The sequence below is a fragment of the Mercurialis annua genome, linkage group LG4, assembly GCF_937616625.2.
Source record: "Mercurialis annua linkage group LG4, ddMerAnnu1.2, whole genome shotgun sequence".
In the NCBI taxonomy this organism is placed as follows: Eukaryota; Viridiplantae; Streptophyta; class Magnoliopsida; order Malpighiales; family Euphorbiaceae; genus Mercurialis; species Mercurialis annua.
Genome location: NC_065573.1, coordinates 26,825,550 through 26,849,295, shown reverse-complemented (window position 1 = coordinate 26,849,295; position 23,746 = coordinate 26,825,550). Strand labels below are relative to the sequence as shown.

The 23,746-nt window shown below is 34.4% G+C and overlaps 4 protein-coding genes across 10 annotated transcripts; 2 read left to right on the top strand and 2 right to left on the bottom strand.

The window, feature by feature from the left end:
• Window positions 1-11: 11 nt before the first annotated feature.
• LOC126678137 (WRKY transcription factor 44) lies at window positions 12-4,166 on the bottom strand. 6 transcript variants are annotated; one of them, XM_050373021.2, is made up of 8 exons: window positions 3,569-4,166; window positions 2,440-2,473; window positions 2,117-2,334; window positions 1,910-2,041; window positions 1,050-1,771; window positions 800-931; window positions 434-588; window positions 12-321 (listed from the first exon to the last, which is right to left on the bottom strand). In XM_050373021.2, the coding sequence occupies exons 3-8, from the start codon at window positions 2,330-2,332 to the stop codon at window positions 305-307; spliced, it is 1,374 nt and encodes a 457-aa protein (XP_050228978.1). In that variant the 5' UTR covers window positions 2,333-2,334; window positions 2,440-2,473; window positions 3,569-4,166; the 3' UTR covers window positions 12-304. The 6 variants fall into 6 exon arrangements, with proteins under 6 accessions (XP_050228978.1, XP_050228977.1, XP_050228981.2 ...); XM_050373020.2 differs by having other exon boundaries at window positions 2,117-2,473; XM_050373024.2 differs by having other exon boundaries at window positions 1,910-1,954; window positions 2,117-2,473; window positions 3,569-4,165.
• A 250-nt stretch (window positions 4,167-4,416) lies between these two features.
• On the bottom strand, window positions 4,417-12,485 carry LOC126678136 (two-component response regulator-like APRR7). Of its 2 annotated transcripts, none has more exons than XM_050373016.2 (9): window positions 12,281-12,485; window positions 11,308-11,951; window positions 9,658-9,819; window positions 9,403-9,536; window positions 8,966-9,133; window positions 6,697-6,901; window positions 6,159-6,606; window positions 5,256-6,063; window positions 4,417-4,783 (listed from the first exon to the last, which is right to left on the bottom strand). In XM_050373016.2, the coding sequence occupies exons 2-9, from the start codon at window positions 11,654-11,656 to the stop codon at window positions 4,676-4,678; spliced, it is 2,382 nt and encodes a 793-aa protein (XP_050228973.1). In that variant the 5' UTR covers window positions 11,657-11,951; window positions 12,281-12,485; the 3' UTR covers window positions 4,417-4,675. The 2 variants fall into 2 exon arrangements, with proteins under 2 accessions (XP_050228973.1, XP_050228975.1); XM_050373018.2 differs by having other exon boundaries at window positions 6,718-6,901; window positions 12,281-12,483.
• A 7,210-nt stretch (window positions 12,486-19,695) lies between these two features.
• LOC126679564 (thioredoxin-like protein AAED1, chloroplastic) lies at window positions 19,696-22,011 on the top strand. Its single transcript, XM_050374614.2, has 9 exons — window positions 19,696-20,024; window positions 20,114-20,258; window positions 20,352-20,397; window positions 20,519-20,578; window positions 20,735-20,771; window positions 20,887-20,966; window positions 21,130-21,221; window positions 21,446-21,506; window positions 21,853-22,011. Exons 1-9 carry the CDS (start codon window positions 19,832-19,834, stop codon window positions 21,910-21,912), a joined length of 774 nt encoding a protein of 257 aa, XP_050230571.1. The 5' UTR covers window positions 19,696-19,831; the 3' UTR covers window positions 21,913-22,011.
• A 56-nt stretch (window positions 22,012-22,067) lies between these two features.
• Window positions 22,068-23,517, top strand: LOC126679563 (DNA topoisomerase 6 subunit A). The gene has a single exon (XM_050374613.2). It carries the CDS (start codon window positions 22,093-22,095, stop codon window positions 23,365-23,367), a length of 1,275 nt encoding a protein of 424 aa, XP_050230570.1. The 5' UTR covers window positions 22,068-22,092; the 3' UTR covers window positions 23,368-23,517.
• Window positions 23,518-23,746: the final 229 nt, after the last annotated feature.

Genomic DNA, 23,746 nt, shown 5'->3' with positions numbered 1-23,746 from the left:
GAGGCAATATATGACGATCGAATGAAATTAAATACTAATAAAATCCCAAGCCAATAACGAAATGACACTTGGTGAACTTACAAACAACCCTCTTCCCCTCCTAGGCTGTCAAATCTCTAATTTTGATTTTATGAAAGATCTCTTTAAATTCTCTCTCTATGATTCATCATTTTTTGATTTTATAATCATATTTCTCATCTAAAAATAAATTGAAACATCTTAATCTCCTGATCTTGTGTGTTACCTTAATGACACTTCACCGGTTACTTTAACAACAAGTCAAAGAGATCATGTTTCTTCTTCATCACGTCTCCCTTGATTCTGCATATCAAACTCCAACATTTGAATAACACAATAAATTTATTAACTACACAAAACAAGCATCAAGCACGCCTCCAACATTTCGGAACTTCGGAATTGGATCACGACTTACTTCTACCACCAGAAGATGCTGAATTTGAGCTCCTGAGAGGCATCTCATGCTCGTGTTTCCCCTCATATGTTGTAATAAAAGCTCCCGGATCGTCGGATACTCTCTCCACATACTTGCGCACATTGCATTTTAGACCAGTACATCTGTAGTAACTTCTGCAAAATTAATCAATAATTCTGTCTTATAAAACTGCTTCTGATAACTTATAGACCAAGCTATCAAACTAACTGTAGGGTTTAAGGAATCTAAGTCGCCATATCATAATCATGTCTACGCTTATTTCTGCTGATGATAAACCATTATTATGTAAAAAGAAGAAATTCAGCAAAAACAGACGTGCACTCTAATTAAGTCTTGAGGTTTTACCTGGGAAATAGATTTCCCTTTACAACCTTCTGTCCGTATTTTCTCCAACGAAAACCATCGCCAATAATCTCAGTCTCTGTGGCACTTCGCACCCCTGAAATGCCTGCCTCATTTGGTTGATTATCACTTTTCCTAAAAAAGTATCAGTACACTATTTATGGAGATCGCATTTAAAAAATTATTCGACTTCACTAAACAGCGCCAGTGCACCACTATATTAGCAATGCTTGGAGTAAAATGTTTCTCTTACCTTCGTTTACTTTTAGGTTCACCTTCACCTCCTTCGAGTCTCTTGCTTCCTTCATCACATTCCTCATTAAGACCGCAAGAGTTATTAGAAATTATGGCACCAGCATTAATTACTCCAGTTCCAGCATGATCATAGCAAGAAAATGCTCCACTCTGATAATTTGACTCAATTTCATTCTGATTCTCTACTCTACTTTCTGAACCTTCATTTCTTTCGCTGAGAGGGTTATACCATAATGGGTTGCTCATATATTGCTGACCATGGCCATCGGATGCAATTCCTAACCGTCCTTGAGTTCCTGATGAGTTCCGCTTGGGAGGCTGAGGCTTTGAATGGTTGTGTTCGCCCTTGTAAACAATTTCTGCAATCTGTCCATCCAATGATCTTTCAACCTTCTTTTTCACTGGACAATTTGGATGTGTGCATTTGTAGTAACTCCGTGGAGACTCACTTCCTTTTACTTGCTTTTGCCCATATTTTCTCCAATTATAACCATCGTAGGAAGGTCGATCCCCACTAGATGCAGCATATAAGGATTTTGGGTCATCTTCTTGGTTATGAGATGATAAACTTGAGGATTCAATTGTCTGATCAGTTTGTGCATGAGATGGAATATTCTGGAGAAAATCTAATGAAAAGTGCCGTTTATCTTGAGTCGGATTTTGAACTCGAGCCTCAAGTGATGGTGGTCTTTTCTGTTTATGAATATCATTGAAGTTCCCCTGATCAGAAGGCAAATCAGTTTCTCATTAAACATGTGCTAATCCAGATAAGCATATACAAGATCGAACTGGACAGGTTATACCAGGGAGGGAAAAAAAAGGGAATACAAAGATAAAAAGAAGAAGATGGCCACTGACCATATTCGCTAAAAGAGAAACAGTTGTCTTTGATACAAGCTTGACCTGTGGCTTATATATTAAAGTCGGTTTACAATCTAACTTCGAAATGTTATCAGATAATTTATTAAGTGCTGTTTCATAGAGATCAGCCTGAATTTAACAAGAACCATAATAATCAGATGGAAACAGTTTTGATGATAATAAGGAACCTCTAAAGGAACTCACCAGGGAAGAAATAGATGCAGCTGGATCACGATTTACCATTTGCTTGAACCTCACCGTCTTTGGTCTAATAGCAGCAAATGTTGTTCCAGAGCACATATTAGAGGGTGAACCATTAACGCCAGCCAAGAGCTCTGAGACAGACCGCAAATTGGAGCAAGAAGGCCTGGAAGCTACTGGCTTAGCTATAACTACCCTTCCTGCTTCATTGATCTCCATTTCTGGAAATTACCAGACTATCAATCAGATTTTATAGGTTACTGATTTTCCCATTTAACAGATGTTATTGGTTACTGATCGGCAGAAGTGATTGTAGGGAAAATTACTTCTTGGGGAGTCCACAAGCTAATTTCTTCAAACCTGCATTGTACTGGATTAAATTTTGAAATAGCAGCAAGAGTAGGACACCACATAAAGAACAATAATACAACATTGGAAGCAACTTGCATATTTAGGTAACATATTAAACTTCAATTTTTATGGTTAGGATATAGGAGGAAAAAACCAGGCAAGGAGCAATACCATATCTGCAAATTCTATACTACCAATATGAGAAGAAAAACAGTGACTGAGGTCAATGGTGAAAAGCAAGCAATTACAAACTAAGTAGTCACACTAAAATCTCTTAATCTCTCCTCTACCCTAGTATTTTTATTGCAATAAGTAAAGATGTTTTTGTATTTGTATTCTAGCTCAATAGATTTAAGCTTTAACAACGCCTACCTCTGCCGGATTAAATTAAAAAACGTCACCTCTGCAACTTAATTTGCCAATACACCATTGTAATAGCTATAAACCCTTGCGGAAATTTAGCAATAACCAAAGAAGCCAACCAACAACGGGCACACTCAAATCCGTTCTTGCCACAATTCTTAGGAAAGCCCTTTTAAGTTGCCATTCTCAGTATCTTCCCAATTATTAGCATCAACCTACACTTCCCAACCCCACCGGCAGCTAGCACACATCACAAAAATGATCCATATCCGTTAAGTACTCCTAGTGATTTGCAATCACTAGTTCACAGTTATCCCAATTGTTGCTGAAAGGTCATGACAACATGTCCTTGGTATGATCATGAGCCTTTATAGCTTTTTACAGTAACAAAGTGGTTCAGCAGTATGAAAATTTTGTCTAAATCTGAATGTTTCTAAGCCAGGAAAATTCCTTCATCTCAATATGGATGATTGGAATTATTTTCGAATCTCAAAACCTTCAAAATTAAAATATTTGAAGTCCAGAATTCTACGAGTTCCTCAGGAAATCAACAAAATATGTGCAACTAAGAATGGCATTGCAGAAACAAGCAAATAGCATATATGATAAATAAGAGTTGAGATGCTACATAGTACTTCACATAAAAAAATGTAGACATTGCTTAAATTAACACAACCCAAACGCTTCAAACTTCAAAGTTAATTACTTATATAATGTAAAAACTAATTAGTAAGTAATCACCTTTTTGTCCTTTTTACAGCTGAATGGAGAATGTTTGGCTGTGTAAGAAAAATAGGAGACAGGGAGTCTGTGTGTGTCTTTCTTGCAGCTATGTAAGAGAATTTGTAGCAACAACAAAATAGAACAAACAAGAAAAACACAACCGACTGTTAAAAAAAAATGAAACGAACTGTGTGTGCCTGTCTTATGATATGCTAGTTTGGAGTGGAGTGAATTTGCAATTAATAAAGTTTGAATCTCTCTACTTATCCTGTTTGTTGAGTGACCTTTTCATGTTATAGATAATATGTATTGTTGGATATTAGAGAAAAATGGAGAGGATTAGTTGGAGGTGCAGAACAAGGGAAAGTTAGTTGAGTACACGTGCCACCAAACTATTCTATACCCAATTACTTGACTCAGTTGACTGGTAGTTGTATCGTATGTGCAAAATTAAAAGACACTTTAATTGAACATCTTTATATCACTGTAAATGCAGCACTACTTGAATACCTGGCTTTATGTCTCATCTTATATGCTACTGCTCTACTGCTGCCAAGCTGCCCTCACTGCAACATTAATCCCATCATTGCGGGGACAAATAGTTTCTCGACTCTTCATTCTGCAAGACCGAACAGATTGTTCAGTCCCTGTTTAAGTGCGATGGACGGAACAGATCGTGTTAGCTATTAGTAAACTTTGTATTCACAAAAACTCAGCTCAACAAGATGAAACCTTGTGTGGACGAAGCTCATAACAGACAGTTACAGTCACCATGTCGCCTCTTCCATGTTCATTGCCTGTGAGAAATCATTTGATTCTCATATCATAGTATAATTTGATACAAGATACCATCAGAAACACCAAAATCAACAATATAATGTCTTTTTATCACAAACAATCCCATGTTTAATCAAACTCCATATACACAGAATGTAAATGGCAATTTATTGCGGGAGGATAGTCATTGCTTAGATGACTATCTCCCTCTGGAAGTAGCAGTTCAGAAAGTTACAAGTAATAAAATACAGTCCAGGAATCAAAGTTACAACAAACAAATTGCAGTTCGTGTTCTTAATCTAATTATGTCATGCTCCATATGCGGTTTACTTCAACCATCGTATAAAATTAGCTCTCTGTCCCTCTGTTCATGCTCTCATTAGATGTCTGCCGCACAAATTGTCCCCGTACACGAGGCCGTTGCTCCGCTAATCTCTTCCTGCTTTGGTAGCGAACCTAAAACATAAAACGATAGTTAATGAAATTATAATCCTTCCTTCAATGGTATCACATGATAAAAGAATCAAGGTGAAGGTGGCAGAGAGGTGGGTGGGCATTACTCGTTAAGATCCCAAAGAACAAAAATGGGATAATATCCAATGATACAAAAATAAGGAAACTGAAGAACAATAACTTTGCAAGCTTGGTTATGGTTTTAAGACTTAAGAGAAGCCACGGGAGCAATGGTTTTAAGACTTAAGAGAAGCCATTGTGAATATTAGACTAGCAAAGGCACTTGTTTAAAGAGAAATGAAGATATTTCGCATCCATTGTGAATATTAGAATTCCTTAAGATTCTTTCAAATGAAAAACACCTGAGCAAACATGGAAGAAGTCCACTCTTTAAACAAGAGACTCGCAGTAGGAACAAAAGAGGAAAAAGTTCTTTAAAATAGTAAAAGCATCAAATTGACTTTCATAGCGTTACCTTTTTCCGGAAGCATCTATCCTTTCTTTTCTTTCGAAACTTTATCAAGGCAGCTTCTCTTTGAGAAAACTTGTTTTGATCTCCTCTTTTTCCATCCCCACTACCACTTCCACTACCATCCTCACCTACGCATTTCCTAACTATGCCATTGTCACTTTCTACATTATTTACTCTGGCATTAACTGCAGTGCTGCTCCCATTTTGTCCATTGCTCCCGTGGTTGCTGCCATGGTTACTACCCGAGGCACTTGCATTAATACTGTAGTTGCCACCATTATCTTCAACAAGCCCATCCAACACATTTGATGACCCACAATGTGGAACAGCTGCAGCCATTTCTTTCATAGAAGAATTATCATGCTCCGGAGGCAGTTGTGGCTGCTGCGGTATTATGTTGTGTGGAAGAAGATGGCAATGATTGTAAGGTTGAGTGAGATGCTGAATTTCACATTCCTTAATGCTACCTCTTGATTGAGCTTGTGACCTTGTACCTGCTATGTCATCAGCCTTCTCCGATATAATTTGCCGAGGGACACATTGAGGATCATTTCTCACAGGCTGGGAACTACACGTTGGATGTTCTAACTTATTTTTCAAGGTTACTGAATTGGCGATAGTATTATTTGTGGTAGAGCCCATATCAAAGTTACTGTCAACATGTGAGCAATGATTAGGAAGATTACCATTTAAATGACACTTCAGGTCACAAACTAATCCTTTTTCATCAAAATACAAACTAGAATCATGCTGAGAACCACTTTTAATGTTTGCACAAGGTGCCTTATTTCCATTTGAGGCTGCATTATACCTGCAGAATATACAACAAAAATGCAGATGAATTAATTTAAGAAACTGTAAGGTAACTTCAAAAATAAAAATCGGGTCCTCGCATTTTTCTCCTACCTTGAAAAGGCTGAAGAGTCTGAACGTCTCAAGATATTGCGGTCCTCCTGAGCTACTGACCCTATATCCTCAGACCCCCTACGTCTTTTCAAACTAAGTTCAACGGATGGTGTCTCTTTAGCATCACTAGAGGCCTTACTTTTCATATCTGAGATTTTTGAATGTCTCTTTGTGGCCTCAATCTCTTTGATGTCCATATGGGGATCAGTAATGTTGGGGGTGAAACGTTCCAAATTAGCAGCTTCATATTTTAATGTGCTCAATGGATTCTCACTATTGAGGTCCAGCTGTCCTTTATCACTTTGCTTGTTAAATTTACCCGACATCCTATCAAGGAGATTCTTTTGTTTTGTGTTAACAAGTTTGCTGGGATTTGAAATTTGGCATTCAAGTTGTATATCTAAATTTCCTGTCACAGCTATCTCAAACTCTTTACCAGCTGCAGAGTCTGAATAAGAATGAAAGAGAAAACATTCAGAATAAGAGAAGAACCTGAGCAACAAGAAGAATATTCAAGAATAGCTATACAGAGGGATACTTGAGAGATGATAATGTATACCAAGTTGCTCCTCTGGTTCTTTGTGCTTCTTAGCAGCGATTATAGAAACATAATTGGTATCCGGAACTTCAGCATTTGAGTGAATAACTTGAGCACAAGTGCTGTCAGGACTTTCAGCAAATTGATCCATTGGAGAAACTGGCCGAGGACTGTCCATCTCTACAGCTTGTTTTGTCCAAGAGCTCTGCGAAAAGATCATGCAATCATAAACTCTTTCTATTTGTGTAACAGTCCAGAATTTTTTTGAAGTGAATATGGAATGGGCAAAATGTCCAATTTAGGATTACCCTAATTTTCAATTCAAGTTTCTTCTCACTATTCACATGTAATTTTCGACACCAAAGCTTCCATTTTTGCATATTAGCACGTGATTTGTCTAATTTGAAGAAAGACATAAATATGATAACTAAATTTCTAATGATCCCATAAATCCTAAGCTTAGCGAAGATACCCAATTCTATGGAATTATATCAATTTTTAATTTTAGGGTGCAGATTTATTATAACCCAAAATAGTTTCATCCATTCAATTATATTGTGTATATTATTTAAATTTAATATTTTTCAAACTTACAATGAGTTCAAAATTCTTCATTTTATTTTCTTGGTACAGAAGTTCCACTGTTTGTGATGGAACGTAAATCTTTGAAACAGGAAAGATCAAGGACCAACGGCCATATTTGTTACATTTGGACGAAACATAGCACTGACTGAAGTTATAACATTAAACTAAAATGAATTATCACAAACATGTATCAAGCTGTCAGCATAAGAACATAATCATATTGCAATGCCAATATCATTTTTGAAAAACACATATGTACTGTATTAATAAGAAAATCCAAGACATGAGACGTAAAACAATTTAGAGGAAGCGCAGCGAGTAGCTTGCACCATAATCAATCAGTTCTCAAAGTAAAATATTGAGGAAAGATTCATATCCCCTTCAATAAAAACCTATGAAGCACAAAGACATGTTTTAAAGAGACTTTCTCAGTTTTCGACACGTAAAAGAAACTCACTGAAACTGAAACGTTTCGGGCCCATGTCATGTCTGTATTAAAATTGTTGATTAATTATTAGATGGGAGTGAGTTAGAGTTCGGATGCAAGAGCCCACATGCATATGAAATGCGCTTGGCTCTAATCATATCCAAAATGTTAGAATTAGCTATTTGGATGATTCGACCTCAACATTATAAACTCATTATATTCTTTGTATTTTAACAATGTGTCCTTAACAGTCTACAATTAATAAATAATTGATGTGTTTCTAAGAAAGAAACGTGTTCCTTTCATTGAAAAAATTAAGACACTGAACCTAGTTACACAGAAGAAAGCTAATTTAATTTCTTTTTTCATTTTCTCCACTTCTTTCATCAACCTCAACAATCAACAAGCAGACTTGCTCTTAGCTAACGAAAATCTAATCCTTCCTTTTTCGTTCTTCATATTCAATAACTGAGCAGGGTGGGTGTATGGACCGGTTCCTTATTGCTGTTGAGTGTAACACCTACATTAGATTTTTTCTTTTCTACGGTAATATCTCTCTTTCATGAGAAAATAAAAGATACTATAAGATGATGAAGGAATGGAGATATAATCTATTACTTCTTTTTTTGAAATAATAATTTACAATTTTAAGATTATGGCTATCAAGTTTCAAGTCAAAATTGCTGTTACAAATGTCTACCAAATGATCCTACTATCTTACTAGGTACTTATCATAATTGCATAATATTTCATGATCATATTTACTCGACTATGTAATTTCTTTTATTTTGTATAAAAAAAAAATTAATAAGTACATCATAATATCTATAGATATACCCTTGTATTTTATTATTTACACATTTCTTTCATGTTTTCATTTTTCTATTCTCAAAAATATTGTTTCTTGGTATCCATTTTTGTTTCCATTTTTGTGCTACATAGATCAAGACAAGAAGAAATAAAGATACCTATAGAATGTTTTCTTTCTTTATACTTTTAGAACCTTCATCCTATTATTAAGTTAGGGTAGAAAAGGCTAAGCATTTTCCAGATAGGGAAAAAAGGCTCTGACTAGCAACAAAGAACCTGCTGCTGTGAAGCAGAACAACTACCCGTGTGTTTTAGCAAATACAGCACATCAACAGTCTTCGATTCAATTGAATTAAATTGATAGCACATTTCCTGAACATGGTCTTTGAAAGATAGCTCATAGCTAGTGTAAACAACAAGAGATAGAATACAAAAAGATTGACTAACCTGGGTGCCACTCCCATTGCCACTTCCATCCCCAATGATTAATCCAATGCTTCCATTCTCCTCATCATCATTGCTTTCAGAGTCATTGTCAGACCTATCAACACCTTTGGACTTTACAGATTTTTGACTTTGATTGCCACTTTCACTCCCACTATCACTACCACTAGACTGAGGGAAAAGCGACCATAAAAAGAAACAAAAAATGAATGAAACTAAAATAAATGTGTCCAAGATTGAAACCAAAAACCATAGTCAGCAGTAATCATAAACATCATAAGCTCCAAATCAATTTGATATGGTCACCTATCCTGAATGGTAAACTCAGCAGTGAATCAGGAAGGCATATTAATTTCTATATAGTTCAGAAATATGAACTGGAGAGTGGTTAGCCAAGATAAGAATTTAATAATCTGAGGTATGAAATTCAAACTACTCACACTATGACATCTTCTCCAAACATGCTGCCAAAGGTTCTTAAGCTCATTCTTTCGTATAGGTTTCACTAAAAAATCAACAGCTCCTTTTGACAGACACTTGAAGACTAAACCCATGGAGTCATGAGAAGACATCACTGCATACAGATCTCATAAGAAAGATGGTTAAAGTATCTTCCTTAAAAGACATGACAGCTAATTCACGACAGTATGACAATGCCAGAACAATTAGTACTATGAATAGTAAGTGGAACTTACTGATAATAGGAACATTCTTGCGTGTTTTGTGAGTCATAATCTTGCACAGAAGACCAATTCCAGATAAGCAAGGCATTACTACCTCAGTTAAAATAAGGTCAATCTGATTGGCCAAATCTTCTAGTATCCTCCAGGCTTGCAATCCATTTTTTGCTTCAATTACTGGCACAAAAATAAGAATAAGAGAACTCAATAACAGTATTACTAATATCAATTGGAAAGTCAAAATTTAAGAGCCTTGAAACATAATAACATGTCAGGATAAAAATTAGGTAGTGCAAGGGAAAAGTTGCTACTACTATATACAACAGCAATATCATGTAGAAAGTTGAAAGTAAAGAACCTGGATGTGTAATAATATGTCAGTATAAGAGGTAGGTAGTGTAACCATGTAAAGAAAAATTCACAATACAACTGGTTGAAATCAACTTGATAAATCAACTTAGCATGCCTTGTAATATTAAGTTTGCTGCAAGAGATTCTTGGTGTCTAATGAACTCAGTATCTAGAAGTTTGACAAAACTGTAAAGCACAAAAATCTGAGTTGGTAATTACTTCAGGGTTATGAACTTGCATAAAATCTAATGCAGAATATCATTAATGATGTGATGACCTTGCTGATAATTGTGGCTTAGGCCAAACTCTTATGCAGGCTTCCAGGCCAGGGCCCCTACAATATCTAGCAAATATATTCAAAAGTTACCCACAACTTTATATCTGAGAGGCTAATGTAGTAATGTGCATATCAATCTGGAAGTAAGGGATCCACTTAATACATGAGAAATAGGTTCGAATAGGAAATTAAGTTTTCCACCGACCTGGATGAACTATTTCATATCTTTGGTCTTCCTGGTTTACATAAAAACAAAAAGCTAGGAAACAAATCACATGAGTTGTACCGTCATAGAATCTAGCTACTTACTGATTATATAGTCTTTGAAAATAAGCTTGAAATAATTTGAAAATTTGTACTCAATTTCTCTCTTTTAACATTTCGTCTTGACATATGACCTTTCATACAGTACTAGTCCTTTGCATTTATATAAGTCAGACTGGTAAGTTGCTTATCATAAACTTTAAGCTGCCCGGGAGGCAGAACACTTACAAGTCTAAAAGAACTCAAAACCCAGAGTAATTCGGTCTCTCATTCAGATTGCTCTCACTAAATCAACCTCTTTCAGCAGTCATTTCATATAAAAATGCATGAGCAATCCCTGTCATCAAGCGGTTTCCACAGACACTCACATCATAGGCAAGAATTCCAAACATTCTTCAGTAATGTAGTAGAATTAAAGATCCAAATTATAGTAAAACATTTCCCATTGTAGAAGAATCAATCTGGCTTGAAATACTCATAAACAAGTAAATATGCAACTAAACCAAAACAGAAAAATTGTTTTGTACTAGATACGTTGACAGATATATTATAATAATCAAACAAATACAAATACAAATGCTCCACTATAATTCAGTAACATATTGTGACTGACTGCTGTGCAGTTATACTAGTCATTCATGCAAATGGAGAGGGCATGCTTGAGGAAGAGGTAGAGCTAGCTGAAAAAATTGTATTCCTATATCAATTTTCATAGGAATGGGGCATGTAACAAACCAGAAAGCATAAATCCTGAAGAAAATAACTTTACAAACCTTCATAACCGCAGTTGCGAAGCAGTGCAGCAACAACATGGCGAGTAGAATCATCATTTTCCACCAGAAGGACCTTGAGAGATCTCAAAGGGAGAAACCTCTCCCAGCAAACTATTGCTCCTTGAGATTGTTGTTGTTTGGATATTTGTAGTGATGCTGATGGGGCCTTAGGAGCCCTTTCATGCCTGTCCTCTATGTTTCCAGCAATGTCATTGTCTTTAAAACCATGATGTTGAGATAAATTTTGCTCCTCCTTCACAATTCTATCCTTAACTCTCTTTTCCCCATTGCAGAGCGGATGTTTTGGTTCCATCAAGTCTTGTACGTTCCCATCACTATCGAAGCTCATCTAGACACACCCTGCTAATCAGGTTGAAGAATCCAGATAACAACAGTAATAATGATAACAATAAGGAAGGGGCAATAGCTGAACAGTCAAAAATTCTTTTCAGTACACAAAACGAATGACGCATAGCTTCCGCTTTCAGAACCCAACCTCTTCTGTTCCAGCAAACAGAAACAGAAAAGAGCATCACCTCGCAGGAAACCGCACACGGAGCACATCCATAAACATTTTTACCCTCTATTCGCCAATTGTCATCGAAACTCTCAGAGGAAAAACAAATAAAGAGTTCTGAATTGATCTGAAAGAACAGAGCAACTAAAATAAATATCAACCTAAAAGAGAAATAGCCATTATATGAAGGTTAAAAACAAAGAAGTGATAGACCTCAAATATAACTACAGTTGACTATAAGTACAGCAACAAACCCTAATCTCAAGCAAACAGATAATAGTAAAGCTTCAAATCTGTCCTAATAAAATCTAAAATAAATGAACGAAGATCCACTCCACACTGTAATAATTTCAAAAATTCTCAACCTACTCCATACATATCCATTTCTTCAAGCATCAAAAACTTAACATATAAATGAAAAATTCCTACATAGAACTGAAGATAAGAAACAACCACCTGTAAAGCCGCTTCAACGACCACTATCAAGCTCCATTAAGCAAATAACCAATAGAGGAATCAAAATTGCAAGAAAAACAATGAAATCAAAACCAATTCTATAACATTATGTTTACAAAAAATCAACTAAAATAAATTTTAATTACATAATACTAAAATAATTTATATATTAACAGGCAGTAAAAAGAAACGCTTAAGAAACTGAGAAGACTTCAGGAAAAATAAAATTATATACACTATTTCTTTTGGTTTAGGAGGACGGGAGAGATTAGATTAGGCAAGGATGCTGACATGGACAGTATTTGATGAGGTGGAGCTTTCATAGTCTATATATTTACACGTAGGGTATATAGGATTACTGATGTGGACAAAATCAAAAGCCACGAGCTCGAGGGCTTGTATAACATCTCTACAGATCTGATGCTGAACACGTGGCTTTTAAAATGGGAGGTTTTTCGTCGTGTTCACGGACGTCAAAAATCCGGTTTGTTTTACACCGTTGTATTGGGTTGTCACTTGTCATTGATCAACGGTGTTATATTTTTAGTAAAATATTCGAAATGACGGAAAGGTCCCTCTATTATTTCTGCTCACTGAATAATTATTTTATTTTATAGGCCAAATGTTGTAAAAAGGCCAAACCTTTCACAAAAGTTTCACAAAAGTCCTGACCTTTCAATTTTGTCGATTTTGGCCAAAAACTGATTATTTGGTTTCACAAAAGTCCCGACCTTTCAATTTTGTCGATTTTGGCCAAAAATGAATTATTTAGTTTCACAAAAATCCTGACCTTTCAATATTTGACATACCACATAGGCGCCACATAGGCGTCACATAGGCAAATTGAAATCAAATTGAGAGTTGGCCACAATTGAAACCAAATAATTTGTTTTTGGCCAAAATCGACAAAATTGAAAGATCAGGACTTTTGTGAAACTTTTATAAAAGGTTTGGCCATTTTATAACATTTGGCCTATTTTATAAAGCAAGTTTCACTTTATCCTTGATAAATGTAAGAATTGTAATCAATTTTATTAAATAATAAAAAATAAAATAACTCAAACTATCCATAGTTTTTAGCGTTACTTTAATTTAATTATCTTAGAAAAATTTATTTAATTTTCATAAATTTTGCAAAAATAATTAATTGTTTATTTCAATTATACTTTTAGAATAAACTAGTTGTTAGTTTAACGGTTTTTTTTATTTTTGCCGCTAACTTAATTGATTTTGTCTAATTAATGATGTATTTTCATATATAGTGATTTATTAAAATAAAGAGCTGAAGTTATTGTAATAAAAAGATAACTTTTATGAGTATTTTTTTTAAAGTAAGTAACTTAAAAAGATAAATAAAACTTGACAAATTTTTATTTTAAATTTAACTACAAGTTATATCTTAAAATATTTAAAGTTATATATTAAAGAAAGACACGTGGCAAATTATATCATATATTTGTTAAATTTTGCTAAAAAGACATTTCAACTTTCATTTGAATTGAGCTATAAACTTTAAATTATACTTTTTTGTTTGATATTAAGATAATTTTTTTTTATATATTGAATTGTTAAATACTATTTAAAAAAATATCCATTTAGCCAATTTTATCTATCTATAACTATTTAGTCAATTTTATTTATCTATAAATATAAATAATTTGAGATTAAAAAAACAATTTATTAATATGTATAATTTTAGCTGAATGGACAAATAAAAAAAACAGATAATATTAAATTTTAAAAGTTCATAATTCAGCTAATAAAAAACTGTCAAATTGACACTTGAACATTTTAAAAGTATTGATGGTTCTTAGGTGGGAATCTTCTTTTGGAAGGTAAAATCTCTTTAACTTTATCAAATTTGGCCGAAAATTAAATACATAAACAATGTTTAACTTTTTAATTAGGTGCTACATCCATCATTATAAACTTGAAGCACTTGTAGCTAATTGGGGAGGAGATATTTATATGTGGGGCTTGACACAATCCAGCTACAACTTGTGGTGCTCAAACTATATGGATAATTCAACTTTTAATAAAGGTTAATTTCGAGATTCCAACCAACAAAATAAAATATCAAAGAGAAAGTTTTACCATTTTGAATAAAAACACCTACAATTTATTATGTTTGAATAATTTTACATTTTTATTATTGAAAATGACATCGAATTAATGTTAGTTTAAGTATAAAATAATACTATAAAACTAACAAACTATGTTTTTTTTTATAAACTATAAACTTATTACTTTATTTATTTTTCATTTTAAGTTTGAGGGTATGGATTTAACTTTACATCAACCAATTGGACCATAAAAGTCGAAATTGAGGTCTATGAGTCTCTAGAAAAAAGTTTTCTTTCAGTCTTCAATATGTGGCTATTCGAAAATTTGCAATTTGGCATCTTAGGTTCTTTAGGCACTTTGTTTTATGGCCAATTGTTTTGTGATAGATGCTTCTAAAGATTTCAGCATTCAGCCATTCACAAACTTTATTATGTGTGATGTATTTAGGGTAAGACATAACGGAGAGGACGACGGAGATAAACAAGTTGGGGCGGTTCTATGCAGCGGCCACATGACACTTATTTTAAGTTCTACATGACAATACGCGAAAAACATATGATGTGCGTTTATTAGAGTTATAAAAAATATACAATATATACAGGGGCGGATCTAGGTTCAGGCTAGGGTAGGCTATAGCCCGGGCTGCCGCCGGAAATTTGTAGGTCGTAGAAGTGAGGGATGAAGGCCGGGTGAAGTTGCAGAGTTTCAGCCATGGCTGGTCCGAATGTGTTTACTGAGGAAGACGAGATGAAGGGACAAAAGGGTTTCTAAATTAAAGATGGCTTCTTTAGATATATACCTAAAAAAGATAAAATATTCTCAAGAATACTACCTCAATTTTTTTTTTTTGAGAAATACAATTTGTACTTTTTTTTTTCAAAAATAACTTTTGTTATTCTCAAAAATATTTTTTTTAATCTCAGAAATACGATTTTGGTTACCCAGCGGTATACTAACACCATTGGTTAACCAAAAAACAAAAATATTACAAATTTAAACCTCCATTACAATTAAACTAGTTGAAAATTCTATTACAAACCCCTCCGCATTCGTCACTGCAAGAGCAACCGTCAAATAAAATCTAAATCGTCTTTTTTTAAATTTAAAATTATTGATTAATCATTAGTTAACCATTTGTTAACCAACGGTGTATTAAAAACAAAGGTCATTGGTGTACTTTTAGTACACCATTGGTTAAATTAGCAATAAAAATAAAATTTAACAATAGTTAACTAACAATTTTATTAATAATATATTCAAAATAACATTTATTACAAGTTACCCAACAATTTACCTAATGTTAACCATTGGTTACCCAACACGCAAAAAAATTACAATTCTCATAACTCAAACAACAAAAAAATAAGCAAATTCATAAACATTTTACATTGTCGCGGCGCCGATGTACCCTTCTCCAAGTGGATCTCCTTGGCTAATTCACTTAATGACATCAGCCTTATCTTCTCTACAAGTTACCCAACGGTTTACCAAATGTTAGCTATTAGTTACCCAAACACCCAAAAACATTACAATTCTCATAAGCATTTCCTCAAACACTTAGAGTGCAGGTTGTGCAACAACAAAAATCAAAAACTGCTGTTGACGGTGGATGAAGGTGGCGAAAAGAACGGTGGCGTTTGGACGGCTTGATGGGAGCGGAAGCAAAAACAGGGCGGCTATGGCTAATCTTCTCCCTCTTCTTATTTCTAAATCTGAAACCATTTTAACAAGATCTGTAATTTTTTTACTTTCTTTCATTTTTTCCTTTTTCTCCAACCACACCACTCAGATTCATCCAAACAATTCCAAATTTAAAAAACAAACACCAAATCTTATCTGTACTGGAACAACCAAACGATTTACGATGGCAGAGGATTTGCGATAGCAACAGCGGCAGCGGCAGCTTGAGGTTGGCGGTGACGACCTGGGAATTGAAGGCCTTTACGAGAATTGAGATATGAAATTAGGGTTAAAAGTGGCTGTGATTTTAATCATATAATAGAATATGATAGAAACCTAAAAATCAAAAGTAGAAAACCTAAAAATCAAAAAAGAAAGATGGAAATTGTATTATTCAAAAAGGAAAATATCAAACGTATTAATGAGAATATTTTAGGTAAAGACCGTTTTTTATTTAATTAACTCATTAAAGATGGTGACAGATGGGTTTTAAGGCATCTTTGGGCTTTTCATATATGAGGCCTTAGTGTGATTACCTTTACCAATAACAATAGCTAATTAAGTCTTTCATTCTAAAAATATGTATTTATAAATAGATTAATCTTAATTATGAATATGCTTTTTGGGTGGAATAAAATAAACAGTGTTCTAATAAATAATTTGTCTTATTTGAAGTAAATGAGAAATAATAAAATTATATAGAGTAATACATTAAAATAAAAATTATATTCTCTATTAAAAAAATAATTTTAATATCCCTATTTAAAAAAACAACAAAAAACATATTAAATTTTAAGTTCATATTTGTTAATTTGGCAGTGCAATTTTAATTTTCTCGTTTGATGCTTTTTTAACTTATACCCCCTATTTTGCGAACAATGCAAAGCGGAATTAATGAATAATTTTCATCGGTTAATTTTTTTACAACATTAATACCTACCAATTGCATTCAATGAGAGTTCAATTCTCAATTTCAAATATTATAACCAACAATTTTCAAACTTAACAATTAATTTTTCACCAAATTTTCTGTTAATTTTCCATTAATTTTTATTAATTCTCCAAACTTTCTATTCAAATTTTATAACTTAATCCCAAAACATATTAACCTAATTTCCAAATTATTTAAATTAAAAATATTTTATATTTTCAATTAAAATTTACTAATTCTAGTATTAATGTTCTAATCTCTTCTCTTTCAAATATAATCTTCATTTAATTTTTATTATGTTTTTTTTTCCTTTTTCTATTTCATTTGTTCGAACTAATTTAGTATTGGTGTTATTGTATAATGACTATATTAAATTTTATTTATTGGTTATTTAAATTTATTTAATCATAAAAAAATTTAAAATTGATTAGACTATACTAAATAAGTATTTTTAGTTATTTTAATGTTATTTTGTTGATAGTTAATTTAATTTTATTGATAATTGATGATTTTTGTTATTTGAAATTTTATGAATATTTAGAAAAAATATTCTGAAAAAAAATAATCAAAATGAATTAACCAAAGGGTTACTATCATTGTTTTTTATTAGTAATAAAATTTATATAAATGATTTTTATATATTTATTAATCACATATCATTTAGCCCGGGCTGGAAAAAATTCCTGGATCCGCCACTGAATATATATATATATATATATATATATATATGTATATATCTATCTATATAATTGCCATGTTAATTAAAAATTTGCGCAAAACGGGGCGGAATGATGAAAACAATAACAATTTGCGAAAGAACAAATTATTTTGTAAAATTTACTTTGAACAAGAATAAAAAAACAAAATAAAAATATAAAAAGTAAATTACACATAAGTTCAGCAAACCACTTATGTCACTGGAACAAATGTAGAGAGTTTCACTTACCTCAAAAATGATTATATAAAATTTAGAGTTAATATGGTGTTTATATAATAAAACTGTAACTTATAAGAAGTTACATGTGTTTTCCATGCTTATATCTAATGAGAATAGAGACGCATTGTCCTGTCCTAAGCATAATAAAATATAAAAGAAATCAAATCTTATTCAAAATAGGTCAAAACTTCTGCTAACGACCGGAACTCTAACTGGACCGTTAGGCCGAAAAGGCCGCATGTTGATTTCACTCTCGACCGATTTTAAAAGGAGTTAATCAAAATTATCAATCGATACAACTGGTAGATAACACTATAGATCTAGTTAAAATATAGATATCCAAAAAAACTTAGCAAAACCACTCTAAAATTAATAAGATTTTGACAATTATAAACAATTAAAAATCAATGCCAATGAATTATAGTTCAAATAGTATAAATGTTCGACAACATTTTGCTAAGATTACGAGTTCAATTTCTTTCACAAGCGCTCGATAAAAAAACTAATGCGGAGAAAATACATTTTAGATACCGAAATATATAATTTAGAAGTAGAACAGCTAAAGCAACATTGGTGTAAATTTTGTGACTAAGGTCAATATGCTTCTAGTGTTTATAACAAGTGTCAAATGCGCTCTTAATGTCTATAAAGATTGAAAAACATTAAGACCATGTTTGGTTCATGAAATAGGTGCGGAATGGTATAGCTATTCTATATAGATTGGCAATTCTTTACTTTGTTTCATAGAATAGGTATTTTAAAGAATTGTCATTCCATGATTTTGTGGAATAAACACTTCTCTCAAAAACTAAAGAATTCCTAATGGAATAACTATTCTATTCCATGCTATTTTATTCCATGAACCAAACATGGCCTAAATGTCTATGAAAAGGGACACATAGCCCTTTTTTTGGTCAAAGATAGGCTACTCTAATTGTTAGCGGGAATTAGTAGAAGTTAATGTTAAACATATTTTAAATAGACACACTGCCCATGAGTATTGAGGGTCGAACCCTCAACCTCATACACATATCATTAGATCTTTAACCAACTGGCCAAGCTTTGAACATATAGCCCTTACTATTAACTAATGTTAACTTCAGTTAATAAAAGCTCACGTGGCCATCCAAAATCTTATATGTGGGCGCATAAGCATCTAAATTTTACACATAATCTGCACCAATGTTTTAAAAACCGGATTGAACTGGCCGATCGAACTGATTAAATCAAGAATCGGCTTGTAATTCAGTCCAACAACAGCAAAAAAAACAGATTTTTGGTTGAACCAAATTGGATTGGATCAAACCAACAGTTGGACCGGCAAACCGGGCGTTGAAACGGCAACAAAAGTTAGCGACGGATTCCATATTATTCTAAGTTTTCAATTTTTTTATTGAACCAATTGAACTGGCCATTGAACTAATTAAACCGGAAAACAGTGGCCTGACCGGTTTGCACCATTTTTGCAGAAGAAAGAAGATCCAAATCCCTGTTGAAGCAAGCAAGCTAAATAAATACCTAGCAAAAACAGCCCCAACTTGCATTATTTTTGTTTGCAGTAAGAAGAAGATAGGTTTATATCTGCTATATGAGTAGTCCACGTAGGATTTTGGATGGCAACAGAAGCTTTTATTAACGGAAGTTAAGGTTCCGTTAATAGTAAGGACTTAAGTGTCCCTTTTCAGAAACATTATGTGTTCTTTTGAATCGTTTTAGGCATATTTGAGACTCATTATAAACATTAAGGGTATAATTTGCCCGTTTTCCTATCTTTTTTCCAACAATAATAATGATCTCTAGAATCTGACACGTGTAACTCCCGGCTTCCACAGAGTAAACCAACGGTGAAGAAGCTGATTCCACCAGCCTCCGTGGCATGCCGTTAACTCAAACAACTGCTGCCCGTCTGCTTCTTTGAAGTCAGGGTTAAACGACAACCATGGCGGCGACGGTTACTCTCAACACTACGTTCTCAACGTTTATTAAATTGAAAAAATCCGCGACTAACATCAATAATTCCTCCAAACCTCTATTATTCGATCGCATACAAATTAAATTATGTTGCAATAGCAGACGAGTCAAGAATAGAAGCCGCAGCATCCTCTCATGTTCTGCAATCTCGTCATCTCCCGGTGAGTATTCTCATTGCTGTGCTTTCGGTTTGTTCCGCTGTAATTTATGAATTCATTTGTTGTAATTTAATTGTTGTGATCTGATCAAGGAATTGAATCTTCTGGTATGGCGAGTGAGGACACCAAGGATTTATTGGAAACGGTGCAGGTGTTTGATTTGGATGGAAATGGAATTCCAGTTTCTGATTTGTGGAAAAATAGAAAAGCTGTCGTTGCATTTGCCCGTCATTTTGGGTACTAGCTAGTTGCCTCACTGCTTCTGCTACATGTTTATTTGAACAGTAGCAACATTATCTGATTGTATATCTTCACTTGGTTTTTATGCAGATGTGTCCTTTGTCGTAGTCGTGCTGATTATCTTGCTGCCAAGAAGGTAATCACATGATATCAAAATGATGATTATCTTCCATGACTAGTACGCCTCATGGTGATCAATAAACATGCTTTTGATAACATTGTTGTAATATATATGTTGATACTTGATCAAAATATAGGACATCATGGATGCCTCTGGAGTGGCACTTATTCTGATTGGACCTGGCAGTGTTGATCAGGTATATTATCCTAAGAAAGCTTTATTATTAACTACATGCATTTTATATTCTGTGGCCAACTAGTTTCGTGCAATGACTCTGCTCATATTTGTTTGAGTTTTCCTTGTTTGTTTCTTATGGCGTTTCTTGATAAACATTATTAGTAACTTGATGCAGGCAAAAGCATTCTCTGAGCAAACTAAGTTCAAAGGAGGTATACATGCTTGCTTCCATTTATACTGTTTAATTCCATTCCTTCATAATCTATGAGGTTAATTGGCTTTCTTCCTTCTACAAATTTGCAATGTCCTGTTTTTGTTTTATTTCAGAAGTTTATGCAGATCCTAGCCATGCATCATATGAGGCACTCGAATTTGTTTCTGGAGTTGCAACCACATTTACTCCTAAAGTAAGTCAGAATTGTTACATATTGAATGCAATATATAGCGTTTTTTTTAACTCTTATATATGGATTTTTGTTGCCGATAGATGAGAAGTATGCAAATTGTTAGAACTATTGAACTTGGCTACTTTAATGGATATTAATTCTCAATCAAATGTGTAATTTGTAGGCAGGTCTCAAGATAATCCAATTATACATGGAAGGCTATCGGCAGGACTGGAAACTTTCGTTTGAAAAAGACACCGTCGCAAGAGGTGGCTGGTATGTGAATCATATTATTACAACATTCATTGAATTTTTGTAGTAAGCAGTCAACAAAAGATAGCTGATTTTATATTGACCATGAGATCGTAAACTTCCCGGGTGCAATGTTGTTGTCATATTTGTTCTATGAGTTGACATGGTGTTTTCTGAAGAAAGAATTTTTAAAATGCTATTTATGTGTCAGTTGTTGTTTGATGAATATGAATTTGATTATTTCTCAGGAAGCAAGGTGGTATTATAGTTGCAGGTCCTGGTAAAACAAATATCTCATACATCCACAAGGTTGGTGTTCATTTATAGCTATCCAATTCTCTACCTGCTGTATACTGGTTTAGATTTAGAAGTCTGAAAAGGAGAAGTGTTTTGATTCATCAAGCTAAGAATTTTTCGAATCGTAAATATAGAGTTAAATATGAATTGCAGCAGTCATGGTAAAAGGATTAAGCATTTGGTCACACCACCCAGCAAAATTGATTGCTGGGTAGAAGTTTGGTGCCCTGCCCTCAATCCTGATTCAAAATTGCTTAGGATTCTAGTGAATTAATTTGATTAGAAAAGATCACAGCAAATGGAGGTAGTAAATGCTTGATTTGTTGACATTGTTCTTTTCTTGAATTGATGCGCGCAGGACAAAGAAGCAGGCGATGATCCAGAAATTGAAGACATATTGAAAGCTTGTTGCTCGTGATGAAATGATGCATAATTACTAACTTATATACACTTAATTATTATTTGTATACATGGAAGCTTTTAATAGAGTAAGATATATCAAACGTCGTCGTTTCAAGCTTGCGCTTCACCATTCCCAAATGCGATAAAAATGGGGGCACATGTAAAGTTATTATCGTTTTCCCGCCTCTGAAACCAAATGGCAGACACCACAGCTACCAAATCCAAGAAACGTCGCCGTGCCGATGCTGATTCAACGTCCGAACTTCCATTCAAGGACATTCTAAAACCCGACTCTGTAATCCTCGAATCCCTAAAAGCCCTAGTGAAATCCACATCATCCGCCGCCTCCTCCTCAAAACCCTTGTCCCTCTCCGACCTCGCTCTCCCCACCGCTTGCCGTGAAGTCGCCGACCTCTCTCTAACCTCCGTCCAATCCGCCATCGAATCCGTCGTCCTCTCCCTCACCCACTCCATCCTCTCCGGCGAAGGCTTCTCCTTCAACGTGCCTTCCCGCGCCGCCACTAACCAGCTCTACGTACCTGAACTTGACCGCATCGTCTTAAAGGATAAAAACACCGTCCGCCCTTTCGCCAACATTTCCTCCGTACGCAAATCCACAATCACCACCAAAATACTCTCGCTAGTCCACCAACTCTGCCTCAAAAGCATCCACGTCACCAAGAGAGACCTGTTTTACACCGATGTGAAGCTGTTCCAAGACCAGACTCAATCCGACGCCGTTTTGGACGACGTGTCTTGTATGTTGGGATGTACTAGATCTTCACTCAATGTGATTGCTGCTGAGAAAGGTGTTGTTGTTGGTAGGTTGATTTTTAGTGATAATGGGGATATGATTGACTGTACTAAAATGGGTATGGGAGGGAAAGCTATTCCTCCAAATATTGATAGAGTGGGTGATATGCAGAGTGATGCTTTGTTTATACTTTTAGTTGAAAAAGATGCTGCTTATATGAGACTTGCTGAGGATAGATTTTACAACAGGTTTCCTTGTATCATTGTGACTGCGAAAGGGCAGCCTGATGTGGCGACGAGGTTGTTTTTGAAGAAGATGAAGACGGAGTTGAAGTTGCCTGTTTTGGCATTGGTGGATAGTGATCCTTACGGGTTGAAGATTTTATCGGTGTATGGTTGTGGATCGAAGAACATGTCGTATGATAGTGCTAATTTGACTACTCCTGATATTAAGTGGCTGGGGATTCGGCCTAGTGATTTGGATAAGTATAGCATACCGGAGCAATGTAGGCTGCCGATGACTGAGCAGGATATTAAGACTGGGAAAGACATGCTGGAGGAGGATTTTGTGAAGAAGAATCCGGGTTGGGTTGAAGAGCTGAGCTTGATGGTGAGGACTAAGCAAAAGGCTGAGATTCAGGCGTTGAGCTCTTTCGGGTTTCAGTACTTGTCTGAGGTTTATTTGCCATTGAAGCTGCAGCAGAGGGATTGGCTTTGAGACCATTGTGAGTTTGATTGTGTAATACTCGCTATAATCATGTATTACTTTATAATGTTTGATGGTTTACTTCTTATGGATTATAGATTCATAGTCCGATTTGTTGTATTTCTTTTTATGCATCTGATTTCTATAATTGACTGTTTGCAACTTCTGCCTCGAGCCTATATTTATATTTTGGGCATTATGAATTCTAAAATTACATGGGATTTTACTTATTTTTGTAATCAACTTGTCTGCATTCCGGAAGTAATAGTCATTGCTTTATGTTGCACGAATATTTGTTGAATCTGTTTCGGTGGTTCTTGTTTCAGCATTTTGTTTTACGTAACTTAGCAGGAACCAGCTGGTGACAATAGGAAACAGCAATAGCTATGGA